Below are 19,383 nucleotides of genomic sequence, written 5' to 3'. Positions count from 1 at the left end.
TTTTTACAAATATTAACTGCTCATTGCTTCTAACAGCCCTGGGAAGCACTGCAGGGAATTCTTTTATGAGAAAAAACAGGGACACAGAAAAAGAGACATAATCTTCAGGACCAGCCAAAGTATCACGTCCACTAACTAAGTGTTACACGCTGACTTTTAGCACGTTCAGTACTCAAGCTCCCTGGCCATGCACCAGCAATTACCCTGTGGTTAGCAGGACAAATATTAGCAGGTTACCATTTTCTTCTGAGGTCTGTTTCCATGCACGTTCCTACCCTCTGGTAAGCATAAATTGGCTGGTACCACAGAATTGATCATGAACAGTAAATGAGCACCTTGATTTCTTAGCTCACTTCTCAGTAATTTGTTTGTATGCCCAGATCCTGAAGGACCAGGTAGGGACCAGGCTGTAGAGGAATTGAAGACTCATGGCTTGTGGACAGCTGGATTTTGGGAGCTGGGAACTCATGAATATCAAAAGCCCAGTGTCACATTCAGCACTAAAGATGAGAGAAAGAGCTCCTAAATAGGCTGTGATTTTTTTTTTTGAAAGGAAATCAGCATCACAGTCAAAAATCAAAATTCACACCTGACTCTGGCCGTTGGTTTTGCCTAACTTGGAGCATGTAGGTTCCTCCTCCCTCCAGAACATGACAATGTTAAGAATGAGCTGTGCAACTGAACAAGCATCTCTGTTCTCCAAACCACGTGCTGATAGTCACGGTGAAGTCATCTTTATTTAAACTTGTTTAGAGCCAACACTTTTGTTGAGAGAAAAATATGGAGGTGATATTTAAATATTTTTTTTAAACACAAACTGGAAACAGTTTTTAGCAGCAACGCATCTTTGGCACAAACAAGTCATGCTACAAACCTTTTGCAGAGATAAAGAGGCTGATCCTTGTTCTATGTAATTCTTGAGAAAGAAGGAAGTGTACTGGAATGTAAAAAGGCTGGGAGGATCTTCAGCACATTATCCTTCCCCACCCTAACGAATCTGAGGCACATCCAAACTCACTTCCCAAGGTACATAGTTCTCACCCAGCTACTGGAAGGCTTATCTTGTACAGACCAACATAAACAGTACATAGGTGATGTGTGCAAAGAAAAGAAACTCAAATACAGTAACGTGCCCAGTAGAGAAAACCCATTTAGATGTAGGTCATTTTATTAAGCAAAAGGTAACAAAAGTATCAGTACAGACTTGCTGGTTTCTAATTTTTTATTGTATTACTTGTTCCTTATCCTTACCCTTGGGATTTTTTTTTTTTTTTTTCCAAAAGAGCCATTATAAAATATTTAGGTATTAAGTTTGCAGAACTTCAGAGAATGTCAAAGAAAAATCATGAAAAGCTGAGCTGTCAAAATCCATTGAAGAGTAAAGCCCTTTACTGTAACATCTGACAGCTTATGCACTGCTTCACTGTCATCTGGCATGACAAGAAGGAAGTCGTAAGAGAGTAAAAATAGTAGAAGTGAGTAACCTTATTTCACCATTCGGTTTGCGAATGGCGAAGACAGACCAGCACATTGATTGAGTGAATCAGATGGTTAGCAATCTTCCACTCTTCCTAAACCACAGCGTAACCACGATGACTTAAATAAAACTCGAAACAACTCATTTTTAAGGAGACAACACTCCTGTAAATCTACAAAAACATTCCCATGTACAATTATTCTCAGAAATATGAGCAAGCAGGAAACACGCGTATGCAGGGTGTGCCTGACCTAATTCTACAGTCTACTACTTTAGAACAAGACTTATTTCTAATATAATTGCATGCCTTTCAAAAAAGTTTAGCCTTGCTTTAATTTCCTAAAAGATATCCTCAGAACACGTCAAAAGTGTCTCTAAACATAAAAAGCAGAAAAACAAATTAGCAATGATTGAATTCCTCCTCTGGAGAGAAAAAGAGAAATCTCACAGGCTTAAGATAAATAATGAGAAGCATTTCCTGTACGAAAGGATTAGCAAATCAGTATAGGGTATGTCTAAACCACAACGGGAGTGCAGCACAGAGATACTCCAGCCAGGAGAGATCCGCTGGCCAAGGCTTTGCTGTGCCATATACGTGTGGATTTGTCAGTCGGAGGCCAGATACAGGACTGAAACAGCTAGACTGCACCACGCTGAGTGAGTTAACCTGGCCTCTCTCATGTAGTACTCGCCACTCACATTCATCTTCTCTCAGCTGGTCTGCTCTTGTGCACCCTATACGATTTTGGAATTTGGTTAAGTGAAAAAGCAGTGATTAAACTTGCTATGAAAAAATATCATATTGGCAAGTAGGCAGCAATCCAACTTTCTAATTTTCATAAAAACTATTTGCTTTTGATCATCAGATGCATACTTCCCCAGAGAGAAGGAGGAAGAGAAAAATAACCATACTGCTTGTCAGCTCAGTTCAGTGGCAATAAAAATTCCCCAGTCATAGGGAAGCATACCAGAGGGCTGTGCAGAATGAGAGTAATCCAACCGTTAGAAAGAAAGGCAAAAAGTAAAGCTTTCTGCTCTATTAAAGATTGAGAACAGATCTGGGGTCTCATTCTGTAAATATGAAGGAAATCCACTGAAAACAGCAGGTTTGAATTTGCATGAATGAGACAAGTCAAACCCTAGGAATTTTGGCCCCAGCTTCTGTTCATTCCCACACCTGTAACTTGGGAGTCCCTGAAGATTTTAAAAAAATCAAATGGAGAAGGTAGGGAAAGGAAACGGCGTAGAAGGGCACAGGAAAAAAACCTGCCAGGCGGTGCCTGCTCTAGTCTCAACAGAGCCTCCTGTCTTATGCTCTGCTTTGTTTCCTTCTGCATTCCCAGTAAGAGGGAAACACAGCACCATTAGGAAATTGGAAGAGACAAAGTAAGTATAAAACCTGCCTATTAAAAAACAATTTCACTATCAATTGTATAAAAAACTCCCCTAGAGTTTAAAATGCAAGAAGATACCTTTCCTTTTACAAGTTGCTGGGAGTAAACACAAGCCTGTCGATTCTTTATCTACTAAAAAATTAAAAGCGAGTGATGGGCCCACATTATCAGTATTGCAGCGTTTACGTTAGAAGAAAGGCAATTCCAAAGCAATGACACATCCTGCTTTTAAATCCTACTCCTTGCTTTTGGCCAAATTCTACAGTCTTTAAAGATTTTAAGATTCAGAGGCTCTCTCATTCTCATAGCAGGTTGTTTTTTTGGTCTTTGTTTTTTTTTTAAAGCATTTTTCCAGTCGTCAGGTACAAATCTGGTTCCTCATTACTACTTCTCTTTTAACCATAAGACTTGTCTAGATCAGTTTTTATCCTCTTCCAGAAGGTGAAGGGCCATGCGTGAAGTCTCACATAAGCAGGGAAGCTGGTGTCACCAGGCTGCCCTGAGCAAGTGTACCTTCTAGCACAAGGGTCTGAGCCCCAGGCACTGCCCGGTGTGGCTGAATCAAACAAGGGATGCTCGAGGCAACATAACACTTGACAGGTCTGAGGCTGGCCACTCACTGGCACCTGTAGATATGCCTGTACCACAGGAGAACAACATAAAAGTGCATTCACCCAGATTGCATCAGATAGAAAATGTACCTGGAGCCTTTAACATGCTTTTCTCATACCTACTAATGATCCTCGTTTCATTTTGCGCTATAGACGCAAACATATCCAGACAATAAAAGGCTGATGTATAGGCTGAACTAGCACAGGCATATTACAAAAGGCTTTTTGCTTGTTATGAAATAACACTATCAATATACAGAGGAATCATTTTCCATCTGGCTTCAAAATATAGGTGGAAAATAACATCCAGCAGGACTGATGCAATGCAGGACAGCCTGCAAATTCTGGCAAGAGACAGCAAGAAGGCTGATGAAATGCTTGATTGTTTTCTCCTATTCTGTGCATAGAGCTTCACTGTTAGGAAAGTTTACAGACTTACTCGTTTACTTGAGTCTTAACAAAAATCCACTGTTTCTACAAATGCAATTCAAAACTACAGTCTGGAGTACAGTTTTCATGGTTTAACACTGCACATCCACACCTTGATTTAAGACCCATGGTTCACCAGGTCCTCCCGTAACTGCCAGCGCCTCATTTACAAGCTGAAAGCTCACATCATTGCTGATGGCACTGACCCACACATCAGCACCCCACACTGACAGCATCATTTATTTTGCCAACTTATAATCACGAAGACTAATACATGCAGAAAAATCATTGAGATTTATTAACCTGAAGTAACCTATTATAGGCTTTTCCAAAATAGTAAAGTTATACTGTGGCTGCCTCATCAACTGGAATAGATGAAGTGCATCCAGTAATGTCCTACCATTGGGTGTCTCGGAAGGGAACAAAATTTCTGAATAAGACAACAGGTTAATGCTTTGCTAGGGCTATTTCCCTCCCTGTAAGGCTCAAGGTACTAGTGTTAAAAGAGCACAACCAAGCAACCTATAAAGGCTATTTCCACTATTCACACTATTGGGTTAAAGACAGTCATCTGAAAAATTATAGTTCTTATATTTGATCCTCATAAAGACCTTATTAATACCGTAGTAATGGCAGCTTTGCTAGTGCTATCTGATTAAATTCAGTCAGCAATTTAAGTAAAGCTGGCCATGCCCATATAGAATATAGACCTCCTTTCTAGGCAGAAGGATGGAGTACGCAGATCTGATCAGGGTAAGGGGAAAAACTCTGGTGAAAGATGAACTGTTGCAAATATAACCAGGATATTCTTCTCTAGAGACAGGACAGACAAATGTTCCCCTGTTAAAATACACAATACTGAGCTAAATAGTTTTAAGCCAGGTGACACCTCGGAGTTACACTCTGTCTTCACCTGTGTTAGATTAAGCTACAAATATTTATGTGAAAATCTGCAACAGGAGCAGTAGCAGCAGAAATAAGAGTTTTGCCCTGTGATCTCTGTTCCACCATTTTCTGCAAAACTACTTACAAAGCTTTCAGAAAAACCCCCATGTTTCAAAAAAGCATAAAAGCAAGACCTGCCTTACCCCTTTAGATTTTAAAATGCTATTTTCTTTCTCAATTTTTCTTCTTGGGCAGTTAAATCTAACTTGGTTTCAAATTCACACAATTTCAATTCCTACATCTACACTACAAGAAGTGAAGCTTCTCAACTATAAGCTATACAAAAAAGCATAAGGACAACAGTATTTCTGAGAAAGCTCTAACCCTGAGTCCAATATACCTGCAGACATCAGAACTTCTGAACAGAAATAATCACCCACATTTCCTATTGCAACTCCAGAGCAAACCCTCTGCCAAGCACCCCCTCTCAAACACCACAGCTCCTTACTTACTGGCGGCTCATGTGTTCTCAGTGCTACCAACACCAATATCCCGAGATCCTTCTTTAACAGAGGGAACCACTAAGTCACAGCAAAGCTACAGAGTTTAAACTGTTTGTGCAGCAATGGTCACTCCCCCAAAGCCCAGATGTCTGATTCATGTAAATATTTCAGCTTAAAAGTCCTCGTCCCGTCCCTCCCAGCTGATTCATGAAAAGTTTGAATCTAAAAAAAATCTGTACTGTAACAAATAGCTTTATATTAAGCCTCCTCTTTTCAGCAAAAGCCCCCCCAAATCCCTCTCTCCCCAGATTCCTGGTTCAGGCACAGTTTTATTAAACCCTTGATGCCATATGCTTAAACACACTCCTGCCACTCATCTGCGACACATCCCTTACGCAGGCAGAAGGGAATTAACTACCAGAATTTCTGAATATGTACATAACCATGTGCACACAGATTCCCAAGTCCAGAAGACCTTGGACTTGGGCCCAAACAAACTTACAGTAACTGAGGATAAAGTGAGTTATTTTGATATGTCAATGCCCGCGCGATGCATTGCAGAGGCATTACACATTTACGTCACCTGGAAATGTTACCCTCTATCAGTTCAAATATTAAATCAATCTATCTATTATTCTGTTGTTCTTAATGCTTTCCCTAAGATATATCTGGATTGCTCAGAGACTGCTCCAAACACAGATTCACAGAACAATAGAATTAAATGTATCACATATCGTGAATAATATATAAATTTTAATGCAAAGAGAACCTGAAGAAGTAGGAAACTATTTTCATCCTGACTCACGCTAGTGATAAAGCATATGTGTGTACTAACAAGCTTTAAAGTCTGAACAGTACATAGTACCTAAATAGATTAATGAAAGATGCCTTAAGAGGTATCTTAAAAACAAACCATACAATCCAACATAATAAAAAAAAGTTCTCACTAATTTACTAACTCATCTTTGCACTGTACATACATATAATATACTGCAAGCACTTGGTTTGGGGGCAAGCTTTTGATTCTTTAATGCCCAATTCTCTAGTCTGTCTAGATATAGGTGCAATAAAGCACCTGTAGCCTGTTAAAGAGGTTGGGGGGAACCTAAAGAAAGAGAAACAGCCTCTAATCACTAAGGCATATTGTCCCACACAAGGTGAGGCAGGTTGCCATCATTCAGGACTATGAAAATCCACACAGAGCACACAATGCTCAAGATCAAGGCAGCTTGTTGCACTTTCAAAGCATGCAGTAGAGCATTCATCCCCCAAATCACCAAGGAGATGACAGCAGGGTATAAATTAACACTTCAGCTCACTCTTGAGGGGCTGAACGCATCATAAACCCCTCCCGTATCCTTCACCACAGTGGCCTTAGGAGAGACAGAAACTGCACAGTGTCTGAAGCCCAGTACTTGGAGCTGTTGCCCCCACCACCTGCGATTCTGGCCTGCAACACAGGGTCCCAACACCAACACACAGCCTGCAGCACCATAAAGGCTAAACTACCCTATTTGCTTTTAGCATAGCAACTGGCCAGTGTGGATCCTCTTGAGAGGAGGATCGCTGTATTAATCAGTATATTTTGAAATATACAACAGTTTTAATATGAATGGTTTATTTTACAGCAGAATATCCATGGAGAGAATATTCAGACTAAAACAAAATTCCTCTCCTTCCTTACTGAGCGTTTGGTTTCCTACAAAAAGTTAGTTGATGTTTCACCCATAGCAAAAAGCACCTACTTGCTTTGACTCTTATTTTAGAAAGGCTGCGACCAGCTTAAAACTCCACCTTCCTTCTCTGGAAAGGATCCCAACAAGTAACTGCTCACTCATTCCCAGCTCATCTGCTACAACTCCAACTGCCATTCATTTTTAACCAATGACATGGCAGCAGCTTGAAAAACTAACAATAGATGGCAGATTTTTGAAAGTCGAATATAGTTACGGTAGCTATTCACCAAAGAGATTTCAGAGTAACAAAGCATAGAGCACCAAAAAAAAAACCTCCAAACAAAAAACAACCAGGGAAGCTGCATACTGTTCAACTGAATGCAATTAAATTTGAAAGTAAATATTCCCATCTTGAAAAAGCATTTCATCTGTACTACAGTGAGGAGGAGCTCAGTGCTTACTGATGTTAACCTGAATAAGTTCCGATATACCTAGACACCTCTGCCTCCGTTTCAGGGCCTGAAGGAGGGCTGTGCAAGGGACGGGAATGGGAAGAGGGCACAGCAGAGCAAGCCACCCCTCTACCAGCAGCACAGGGCCCTGGTGCTCCGGGCCAGGCACTGCTGTTGCTGATTAAAGGTCCAGCAGCAGTTCGCGTCCAGTGTGGAAGAACAGAACCAGGCTTGGCAAAACTCAAGTGTCATAACCGAGCACAGGAGATCTTTACCTAACTTTGGTATGAGACAGGCTGGCATGAGATCCCTGCCAGGGTAATTATCCAGCATCCCCACGGGGCACTGCCGTATCTCACCGCAACAGTCAGCGGGACAAGTCGCTGGAAGCCAGTTCAGATAAAGCCACTGAAGCTACAGCTGTACTGTCTGGCCGAAGGGCTGAGACACTCCTTACGAGCGGAGGCACAAACAAAGTGAAGACTATCAGCATGGTCTGTAGGAACAACGAAGTTTTCTGAACCAAGCAAGTTGTTTAATTTACATTAAGATAGAGACAATAACAAAAAGCAAAACAAATTAAGGCCTACCTTTTAGAGTGCAGCCGCATTAGTAAACTGCAAATAATACTAAAGTAATCCGAAATCAAAATAAACAAGAAGAGTTTTCTTTAGCACAACTGCAGCTCATCAGGAAAACACATCTTGATGTATTTTTAGGGAGGCAAGAGCAGGGGCTAAAATTGCAGCTAGGTAAAGCCAACCATTAGCACTCTGTCAATTTATGTCAGCAGAGAACTTGATACCTTATTTTCAAGAACTGAAAAACATCTTGCTCAAGATTTCAAAATAACTACGGTTTACAATAGTACATTGGCAAGACACCTCTTCCTTTGTTTACATGTCTGGATAAATATTTTACATGTCAAACATAGTTATAACACTTTCTAAGAATATTCCATTACATTCTTTCTTATGTGACTAATAATTCTTTCACAAAAATATTTGGCTAGTGTCATGTTTCAGCAAAATTAGCCAGGAACTGTAGCCATATTTTGTGGAAGCTTAAAAAAGGGAAAATACCACTAAAAAAAATACACAAAATTGAAAAAGCAGAGACGATGCCTATTTCAACACACATAATGAGGTGTTCGTGCAGAGAAAAGGTGCCCATTTGGGCACTGAATAAGGTCACTCTTGAAAGTGGAAAGTTCTAAAATTGAAATGTATTCCAGAACAGTCCGCCCCAGCTCATTTTTAATTTGACAAGCAAGCAACCCATCAATATTCTAGCCAAATTTGCAGCTGGTTTCATGAGTGTTTATCTCAAAGACAACAAGCAAAAGAAAGGCTAGGATTTTAAAAAATTTGTTTATTTCAAGGAAACAGTCTTCAAAGGCTATCCTTGTGAGGAATATTCAACTCCTCAGCTGAATAATCCAAGAGATTCACAAATAAATTAGCATATTCCAATAGTAGAGCTTATGCACGATTTTAATAAATCCTTAAGAAGATAGGTCTTACTGCAAAGTGTCCTGGTTTCAGCTGGGATAGAGTTATTTGTCTTCCTAGTAGCTGGTATAGTGCTGTTTTGGGTTCAGTATGAGAAGAATGTTGATAACACACTGATGTTTTCAAGTTGTGGCTAAGCAGTGTTTAGACTAAGTCAAGGATTTTTCAGCTTCTCATGCCCAGCCAGCGAGAAAGGCTGGAGGGGCACAAGAAGTTTGGAGGGGACACAGCCAGGACAGCTGACCCAAACTGGCCAACAGGGTATTCCCTATCATGTGATGTCATGCCCAGTATATAAACTGGGGGAGTGGGGCTGGAGAGAATCGCTGCTCAGGAACTAACTGGGCATCAGTTGGCAGGTGGCGAGCAATTGCATTGTGTATCACTTGTATATTCCAATCCTTTTACTATTATTATTTTAATTTTATTATTGTTATTATCATCATTATTAGTTTCTTCCTTTCTGTTCTATTAAACTGTTCTTATCTCAACCCATGAGTTTTACTTTTTTTTTTTTTTTTCCCCAGTTCCCTCCCCCATCCCACTGGGGGCTGGTGGTGGAATGAGTGAGCGGCTGCGTGGTGCTTAGTTGCTGGCTGGGGTTAAACCATGACAGAAACCTGCTAATTAAAGGGTCTATTAATGTACAAAGCAGCTCTCTCTAACCCTAGGATTTCAACTCAATCCCAATCAGACATAACCAAAACCATGACATTTTAGAGCTCTTAATGTGGACTGAATTAAATGAATTTGCTATTTTCAGTACGGCAGCCAGCTAGACAAGATGCTTACAAGAAACCACCATCCCTAAGTGAACTTCTTGGTGGTAAACCTGGACCAAAACTCACATGGGCAGAAATCTCAACACACTCAACACCAGCGGGTGAATGCTTCTTCCAGCCCCATCTGTGGGATGCTGCTGGGGCAGCACGAGGGTGCTGGTATGCTCATTGTCAGGGCTTCAGCTGCTCTGGGATAAGTAAAGCCTTTAAGTCTCACAGCTGTCAATTTGGCTGGCCTGAGTTCACAGGAGGTTTTATTTTGAATTGTTATTTTTAATTCAGCTGTGACAAGCTCCTCATTAAAGACAGCAGTAAGTGTCTGCAACACAGAGGGTGAGACTGGAGAAGAGTCTATTTTCTGCATTAGTAAGAATTTCATCTTTCAGAAATGCAGTAATCCCACTCTACAAGTGGTGAAATGGCATTTCCCATAGTTGTCCACAACACCTTTAAAATGGACTTGGAATGACTTAACAGCACAAAGGGAAGACAGATACAGATGCCACATGGCATATTAATCGTATTAACCAATATGTCATGGCATATTAACCAATTTTCTGAAAACAATTAAGAGTTTCAAAAACAGCTTTTAAAAGAAGAGGCCCACCCCATGATCTTGGCAACGAACATTTTGTAATAGGGACATTTGACAGACAGGGTACATTTTAAATATAGCACAGCCCTAATGCACTAAGCTCTCCACAGCTTTATAATTACCAGTAAATAGAATCCAGTTTCCCCCTTGCTCATCCAACACTAGGTAACAGACATCATTTGACTGGTTTCACTTCAGTATCTCATGCAGCACATTCAAAGCTAACCGTCTCAAAACCAGCTGGTTATCACTGCTCCTCAAGTCTGACAGCAAAACCGCACGTAAACGCATTTCCTCGCTATCAAATACGTTCATTTAGGTCTTTCTGAGAGAGCCACAGCATACAGCCCTGTGAAGGGACTACCATCTTCAGCAGGCTGGGAGCAGTGACGCAGAGCTGAGTCACAGCAACCTTTTCCTACCACTCAACAGCAGCCAAAACAGCACATCTGACCACAGCCTCACCCATACATTTGAAAACGGAACAGACAGGTTGCTGCAGAGAGGGGCGCAGACAGATGCTCAGGCCCCGTTACAGGATCTGAAACAGGGGACTATTCTGGGAGGTGATAATGAGAAAGCTCCTCTCCCACTTGCTGCTCACACGTGCCCAAGAAATGTGCACAATCAATACTTTTCTCCATTAGTGCAGCATCCCAATCAATGGCTTTTGATCTTACTCAAAAAGGTTTTAAATTGCTGTGCAGTACAGCTTAATCCAGAGATAAGCAGCATTAAGGGTAAAAGCTAAAACTGCCTAGTCCAAAATGACTCAAACATTAGCTAATTAACACACTATAAGAATGGATCTCATAGAAAGGATAGATATGAGCAAAAACTTGAGTTGGAGGTGCTTTATATTAAAGCTAAACCATTTCACAAATATACCTGAATCACCTGATTTGAAGATCACTGAATAATCTTATGATTTTTCATATTTGCACCTTGGTCTGTCTGAAAGGAAACAGAACAAAGTAGATCCTGTAGAAGAAAAAAGATTTTCCTCATATATATTAAACTCCATAGATTTAATAAATAAATAAATAAATAAATAAATAGAATGGTAACAGCAAATCGGCACTTAGTGAAATTTAAATAATCTGTATTTCTTTTCTATTCCTTAGTTGGCCTCCTGAACAAAGTTACAAGAAATAAGGCAAATTTTTTTAAAACCTTGAAAGACTCCTTCCCAACACATGCAGTAAAGTCTCTTTCTAAAAACCATATTTGTATAAAAGGCCTCTGCTATTGTAAACTTCCATCTCCTGAGTCTGTATCAGTCACTAACACCTGACGAAGAGCAGTCTTCTCAAAAAGCATTAGACTACAAGGAGGTTTGCAAGTGCAAGTGCCTGCCAGAACATTTATGTCAATGGATCAGGGAACTCATTCATAACTACCAACTGCTACAGCAGATAACATTCCAGGCAGACGTAACCTTTTCCGTGGCTAGAGATTATGCAATACCATGATTTTTCATCCACTCACCCAGAGGAAGAAGAAATTAGCTAGCTTTCACATGGGTTAAAGCTTCCTTGTTCTGTTTCCCTCGATTATTTGTTGCAGTTATGATGAACTAGCGGATGATATTAACCACACATGAACGGGGAGACTTGTAAAATCCACTCAGCTAATTTCTAGTCCTACTAGAAACTCTTGCTGCAGATGCTGCAACACAGCAGCTGGGAACAGTTTCTTCCTGCCTTTTCCCTACTCACCTCCTTTGTGGACCCTTCAGTCCAGTTTCTCCAAGCTGTCAAAACACCCCAAGTGAGAACTGCAGTCATTCAAGTTATAATACAGATACTACTTAGAGAAAAATAATGTCAATTATTATTAAACTGAGAAAATCACTAAAGTTGGGGCATATGCTTAATCAAGACCATTAACAGGATGCCCTATGGTATCACGTGGACTCACAGATTTAATTTCGAAAAGGAAATGTCACTAGCTGTTGTCCCAGCGGGGTAAGCCACAGGGCTGGGCTCCAAGAAACCCAGCTACACTTTCTAGACCCAGAATTATATTTATTGAGGAAACCCTTCTTTTATTAAATATGGCCTTGCTATTTTTGCCTGCCTAATCTGTTTTTCAAAGCTACAGTGCCAAAACTTGACATACAAGAAGCATTATCTGGCAGCAGCAACCGCTAATTATTATACACCATTTCTTATTGCTGTCACAAGAGCAGGCTGCCACTGGACTTGCACGTTCTTGCACTACTCTGTTGTGAGGAGCATTAAGCACAAGGCTCAGTTCTACTATTTTTATGGCTGTCAAGGTCTACTTCCTTCTGAAAACTCTCTGATTCAATGGACTAAACTACTACATCCCAACACATGGATCAGAGACACAGCACCATTTTATGAGCTAGTTGGTAGTTGCATTCATTTCCCAGTTCTTGTAATACGTGCTTTTGCCACTGAAAGTATGACTAATAAATTTTAATCCATATTATTCGTCCACAAATTGCAAAGGCAGACCTGACACACACAGAGCTGTGCTCTCATTTCTCTATCTTTATTCGATTTCTTTCACCCCCTTTTTTTTTTTTGCTTCTTTTGGCTATTTCAGTATTGGATCCCAGGCAGTTTTTTATTCTCACAGTAAATTGCTGACTAATTGTCTAATCGCTCTGACAGTGGGATACATACAACCTGTTCCAATTTATAGTTCACAAGGGTATTACTATATTTGTGTGTTCAGTAGCAAAACTGATGCAATGACTGAACATTCCCACACTCAGGAGCAATTGCTGGATTAGCACCATTTTTAACAGCTGCACATAACACATTTGAGGTTGTTCTGAGGGCAAAAGCCAGGGAAAAAAACAATCCCAGTCATTGCAGATGAAATTACTGAATGTTGAACTTCAGCAGCTACAGCCCATGTTCAGTGCTTCTTCTAAGACTGCCAGCCATTGATTTTACTTCTCAATTTCAGGCCTCATGGAACAGCTGCCCTTCAAAAGTCCTAGCCCTCTTTTGTGCTGACAGGTAGGGCCAAAAAATACACAGGCCAGCATACAGTCTCTGCTCAGGCCAGAGGACACATCTTGACCACAAATTAGAACTGGAACAAGAGACAGGAGGAGAAATGGCCATGAAAGCTGATGAAATGACACATAGGGAAGGCAAGTCCCAGGACTTCAGTTACTTAAAGCATCTGTAATTATTTCCCTGTAATAAGACTCCTGAAACACACCCATGTGAAAGCCCACTTTACTTTGCCTTTGTGGTTCTGCTATGTTACAACCCAGCCTAGTTCAGTCCCCAGTCTGCTGCAAAGGAATTCTAGTCACCAGTTCCATGAGTACAGGCTAACAAGGTCTTGATAAGAACAACGTTCCCGCTACTTCTAGATCTGAGACTGCAGGACATATTCCTCATCTCTGCCCTCCTGTTATAACCCCATTCTCTGGAAAGCTGGATATCCTTTGACCCTCAAAACCACTGCTCCTTGGCCTTTCCTCCCACCATGCATAGACATATCCAGGGGTCCATCTTAGCTGTGAGCTGTCCGAGCCTCTCTGGGGAACATGTGGCAGCAAAAGCAGGATGTCAGGCTCTGCAGTAAAGACCAGCCACTAGCCATTCTCATCTCAGAGAACTGCAGTTTTGATATTCACACTGCTAATCTGCCTTCTGCTGTGCTGCAGGCTGGATGAAGTCCCTCCTATAGGTGCATGTCCCCCGCCCCCCCAGCAGTGGTTGCCTTCCCTTTCCTCAGGATAAAGCAGGCCCTCACGGGGGCATGCTTAAGCAATCCCTATTTACCCTGGAGCACAGGGGGTTGGATTCATCTCCCCCGAGCTGCCTAGATTACAAGTCCCAGCTTCTCTATACAGACACTGGTAAGAAACAACCACTGGAAGGCAATTCAGCTCCTCAGAATGCAGATGGGATCAGTCTGGGCTACGGGACCCAGAAATCAGGGAATTTTTCAGAACTAACAGTTCACATGGCAAGGCCATCCAAAAGCCAGGGACCCAAAATTGTACTAACATGGCAAAAGATGTTCCACAAGCTCTAGCCGACCGTCATGTTGGAATCAGAAGGGATCTTGGGATCAGAAACCTGAAATCAGAGGGGCTTTCATCAACAGTCTGTCCAAGTCCACCCCAAAAACAGATATTGCAATCACGTTGCTTCTACAGAAAATGTTAATTTTACCAAATTGGTAATTTCTGAACTCTTCATTAGCTCTGGTTATGCTAGTTATGAATAAAGTAGAAGAAAAAATGGTGGTGGCTCCCCACCCCTTCACATTTCCCCACAGAAAAAGTATTTATTATGCTGCTTGTCTGGATATGGGTTAAATTAGCCAGTAATGAACTGATCCTCTAGCTAAATTTAGAATCATTGAATCGTTTAGGTTGGAAAAGGCTTTAAAGATCATCAAGTTGCACCATTTACTTTCTATTAAGCAGTTCATTTAAAAATCAGGAGATCCTTTAGACAGCTGAAGTGGCCTTTATCAGCAGGCACCAATTCAGCATTTTTCCTGTAAAGAAAGAGCTCATTATCCACACACTCCTCTGGGATCTCTAAGCAGAACACAGCAGTTCCAGAATCTGCTCCCAAGCTAAAGTTTTAGCTAAAGAGGTTCACTTTGCATTTATTAAACAAGATTTTACTTTCTCGTAGGAAGAAGAGTTTCTGACACTGGCTTTGGCAAGAACGTGTAACTAACAGAGACTACGCAGGTACATGCTATTTCAGGTAGCTCTGCAAGTCTCCTTTCACAAGTTATTGGGCTGCTGAGTCAGCCTGTCATCATGCAGTGACTTTCATAACAGAACTGCAACTTTGTGATGCAATTATTAATACAGTACCACTACTACCTACTGCTTGGCCAATATTCCTTTATGATCACAGCTTTTGGCAAAAGGCGACAAAGGTGGTGTTAACTGCTGTACAGCACTGAAGTCTTACAGCAAATTCATTACAAAGGGTGAAGTATCATTTACCTTTCTCTACACCCAAATTTTCTACTTATGGGTTTTCAGGTATTTAAAGTGGAGTTAATAGCATTACTTTTAAACAATATTATACTCTGCTTTTTTTGACTATGCTCCTACACTGTGAACTAAACACTTGGCTGCCTGTCATGGGCACATGGAATGAGTTCAAGATGAGGTCGAGTGACAAACGCATCCGAGCACGCCCCAAGCTTTGTGGTGAAAGCATCAACTAATACAACCAGACATGATTCTTACTTCTCATGACCTGTAAAGACAGACTGAATTGCCACACAAAAAAATGTTACAATATCCTGAACAGAAAACTCCAAGCCAGTGGTTATGAAACCTCCTGGATTCCAAGAAGGCAAGACTGAACATGCCAAGATATGAAGGCACCTCAAAAAGACTAAAGTAAGATCAGATTTATGATCAAATCAGCTAAAGGAAGAGGGTTTCTCAATTCTGATGGTCAAAAATACTTTGGGGAAGGAGTAAATATTACTGCTGTGTATAGCTCAGACGTTGGGCTACCTCTGGAGCACAGAAAAATAAAGCGTAACACTAAGTAATGTTATACTGGACACATCCAACAAACCTGGCCACATTCACATGGATCTTAGATGACACATCTCTGTTAGCAAAATTGTGACAGGTGATGAGGCTTCCTATTTTTGAGGCTCTGAAATTACTATCTTACCTTCCTGTTGCCTTCAGAGGCGCGGCGACCAACCCCAGGCCGCTCGGGCCATCAGCTCACAGACACCAATGTGGTGGACGGCAAATGGCGTTTATTGGTATGTAACACGGCATTATATAGCCTGGGTTTACAACGTCACTTCCGTCTGCTTACATCATAAACTAAGCTAACCGCTACTGGCTATCAGAGGAGGGGCTCTATCTTTCCGTACAGCGTGATATCTTCCGGCCGCCAGACCTTAACTACCTACACCTTCCACTCAAAAGAACTGTCACAAAACCTTTCCAGAAAAAAAACAACGCCAACAAACCCCCCAAAGCCCCAACCACTTTCTCTGCCTGTAGGTATATGCAATCTACATCAAACAGCTCAAATGTATTTGCCATAACTCGCTTCTCACCACTGTCAAGAAGTATATAAATAACCAGCTTGCACCTTTTAACTACAACTTCTTCCAGGTAGACACCTGCAGCTTGACTAGGCCCACTGAAGTCCGCTCAACTTTATACAGAATAACTACAAAACAGAAAGCTCGCAAAATATAAAATTATGTGATGAACTCCTACCAAAAAGATCATTCATTTTAAGCCCAAATCAAACAGAAAACTCATCCCCTTCAACTCTAGCAGCAAAAGACAGTACTGAAAGAGATCAAAAAGCGTTTCATGTGCTGCAAATAAGTCTATCTTGAAACAAACACCAATTTAGCTAACTCAGCACACACCTGTTTTCATGACAGCATAAATTACTTTAATCTGTTCTTAATTGCTTTAAGACAAGCTGAAATAAGTCTGGACACAGTCTTCTGCACAGGTTTCCCTTAGGATTAGTCTACATAAACTGCTCAATTTCAACCATAAGATCAGACCATAGAAGACCCTCTAACATGGATGTTATTATAGAAAATAAAGACAATTGTGCCAGTATAAGCAATTGTTGTGCAGGCTGCTTTGCAAAAGAGCATTTTTTTTAGTGACATAAGTACATAGAGGCTGTAAACAGTATCAGTCTATTTTAGTTAAAGGTGACTGTTTCCCTAAATAAAATTGTTCCACTGTAATAAAGGCACGTGTAAATCCAGTCTGAAGAATAACTAACAACTCTTACAAGCAGCTTTGCCTACAGACAAACCCACAGTTTTTGAGCCAAACAATTCACTGTTTTGATGCTTACATCACTGAAAATGCTTCTATGAACTGAGGGCAGAAGTATTTATAACGCTTAAATCCAGGTGACTGTCAGCATTGCAGTTGCACAGTCCAGGCACTGGGGTAAATGAGGACACACCTCAACAGGGGGAGCTGAGCCTTTCTGTTGATTCCCCAGACACAACCTCCTTCCGATTAACAGTTCGTGATTTCTGCTAATGCCAGCAGGGAGGATTGTGACTTTGTGGTGAGGATAAAGCAGGCACAGGGAGCACAGGTGAATTTTCTGCCTTAAAGCTGTAACTTACTGCTACAACAAGACGTGGGTTTGCAGCAAATTGCAGCAACCCTGGCAAAGTAATTCAAAACACTCTCCCTGCAGAGGTGTGTTCTCAGTCTCTCAGGTTTATACCCAAGATTGCCAGCATTATTATTACCCCTTTCCTGAAAAGCCTAAGGTCATTGAGAAGGCAGTACAGAGAGAGCGAGACCAGGATCAGAGACGGGGAAAGTCACAACACAAAAAGGTGCCTATGAGCAGAGGCAGGCTGAGGTCTCACCTACTACACCCGTTTAGGGGAAAACCCCTCAGAAACTCCTGCTCCCTTTCAAAGCACAGTGGGGCCAGAAAGGAGGGAGAAAAGGGAAGGTAGACTCAAGCCTAAAAACATGCTTAAGAATAATAATGCCCCAGCCTACAATCCCAGAACACGCGCAGGAGGGCAGTGTGACCAACCGGCACCCTGAGAAGAGGATGTTTCCCGCTCCGGGGGTGGTGGTGGTGGTCACAAGTAGCAGCCCCACCAGAGGGCACCGGGCACAGTCCAGGCCCCGAGGCCTCCCACACAGTACAGGGGAGAGGGGTGACGTGTCAAAGATGCAGGGGTGCAGCACTAACTCAAGGGGTAACAGCCCCAGCCCCCTGCCAAACACAGACAGAGTGCAGGAGAGGCCCCAAAGCCCCCCCCCCCAATAACACGGGGCAGGTGGAGGCATCCCCAGCCCCATAGATGTCCCTCCCTCAGCGCACACAAAGGCGGCCCCAGACGCACCTCCCCAAACGGGAGAAGGGCAGCCCCCCCGCCCCCACAGGCCCCCCCAAAGCCCATAGAGAACAATGGGGTCCCTTGTGACACCACAGACATCCTCCTCAACGCCCGCAGGGGGCAGGGAAGGCCTCCCCCCAACCCCGAGTGCCCCCCTTCCCCCGAGCACTCAGCGTACCACGGGGGCCCACAGGCCCGTAAGTCGCCCGCAAAGCACAGAGAGGGCCGGGAAGGCCCCTGAAGCCCCCCCAAGGCTCACAGAGGGCCAGAAAGAGCCCCCGCAGCCCCCCCCCCCAAACCCCACGGAGGGTCGGGAAGGCCCCACAGGCCATCCTAGGCCCCACGAAGGGCCCGCGGCCCCCCCCCCCCTCCTTTAGGCCTCACTCCCCGCGTCCCCGCCGAGGCCGCTCCCTCACGCGGGCGGAGGGCGGGGTCCCGCCGCTAAACCCCGCCCCGCCCCCGCCGCTACCCTGATTGGCCCCGCTCTCCGAGGCGGCTGGCCAATGGGAACCGGGAGGGGCGGGGGGAGGTCGGGGGCATGGCGGGGCGTGGCGGGGCGTCCCGGGGCGCGTGGGTGCGGTGGGGCGCGTCTGCCGGTGCTCATGGCCCGGTGGTCACGGAGCGGTGCGCGTCCTCCCCTCCTCCCCCGTGTCTCCGGGCTCCCCCCGCCCTCACATCGTGCTTCCCCGGGTCACCCGGCTCCGCTCGTAGCAGCGCTGTCCCGTCCCGGTCGCTCCCGGTGGGAGAAAAAGGATAAACCCAAATATTCGAGCTGCACCCGCCCCCGCCGTGTCTCGGGATCCCTCCCCTCCTCCGGCAGTCCGTCCGTCCCCGGGGTCGCGCTCCAGCCCGCGGCGGGACGGGCCCCCCGGGAGAACAGGGTCCCCCGGTGCTGGTAGCCAAACCCACCGGGCGGAGCGGGATCCCCCGGGAGAGGGGCGGGGGAAAAGATCGGCCCCGGGGGGCTCCCCCCCGCCGCTCTCCTGCCTCCCGGGGCTCCGGTTCGTTTCGATTTCGTTTCCCGGAAGGATCGCGCCGAAGCCGCAGCGGCCGCAGGGACGGGACCCGCCCGCACCGGGCACCGGGGCAGCGCCGAGCTCCGGCTTCTACCGGGGTGGGGGCAGCGCCGAGCACCGCTGCGGGGAGCGGCCACCCACCGCCACCGGGGATGCAGGTAAGAGCTGCCCGCCCCCAGCCCGGTCCCGTCCGTGTCC

The 19,383-nt window shown here is 43.7% G+C and overlaps 2 protein-coding genes across 6 annotated transcripts in view; one reads left to right on the top strand and one right to left on the bottom strand.

The window, feature by feature from the left end:
• Positions 1–18,596, bottom strand: part of KCTD20 (potassium channel tetramerization domain containing 20) — a 35,391-nt gene extending 16,795 nt beyond the window's left edge. For 2 of the 5 annotated variants that reach the window (XM_010584607.1, XM_010584606.1), the window contains exon 1: positions 5,309–5,432. In XM_010584607.1, coding sequence (XP_010582909.1) covers positions 5,309–5,319 — 11 coding nt within the window. In that variant the 5' untranslated portion in view covers positions 5,320–5,432. Of the gene's footprint in view, positions 1–5,308; positions 5,434–11,203; positions 11,292–18,557 lie in introns of those variants that run through there. The other 3 variants (XM_010584609.1, XM_010584608.1, XM_010584610.1) reach the window with 3 other exon arrangements.
• Positions 18,597–19,271: 675 nt separating this feature from the next.
• The window catches only part of ETV7 (ets variant 7), a 6,445-nt gene continuing 6,333 nt past the window's right edge, over positions 19,272–19,383 (top strand). Inside the window, 1 exon segment of the mRNA XM_010584604.1 lies at positions 19,272–19,343. Coding sequence (XP_010582906.1) covers positions 19,338–19,343 — 6 coding nt within the window. The 5' untranslated portion in view covers positions 19,272–19,337.

This window comes from Haliaeetus leucocephalus, unplaced genomic scaffold, assembly GCF_000737465.1.
Source record: "Haliaeetus leucocephalus isolate CR32 unplaced genomic scaffold, Haliaeetus_leucocephalus-4.0 Scaffold1000, whole genome shotgun sequence".
Taxonomy (NCBI): Eukaryota; Metazoa; Chordata; class Aves; order Accipitriformes; family Accipitridae; genus Haliaeetus; species Haliaeetus leucocephalus.
This window is presented reverse-complemented; position numbering and strand designations above follow the sequence as displayed.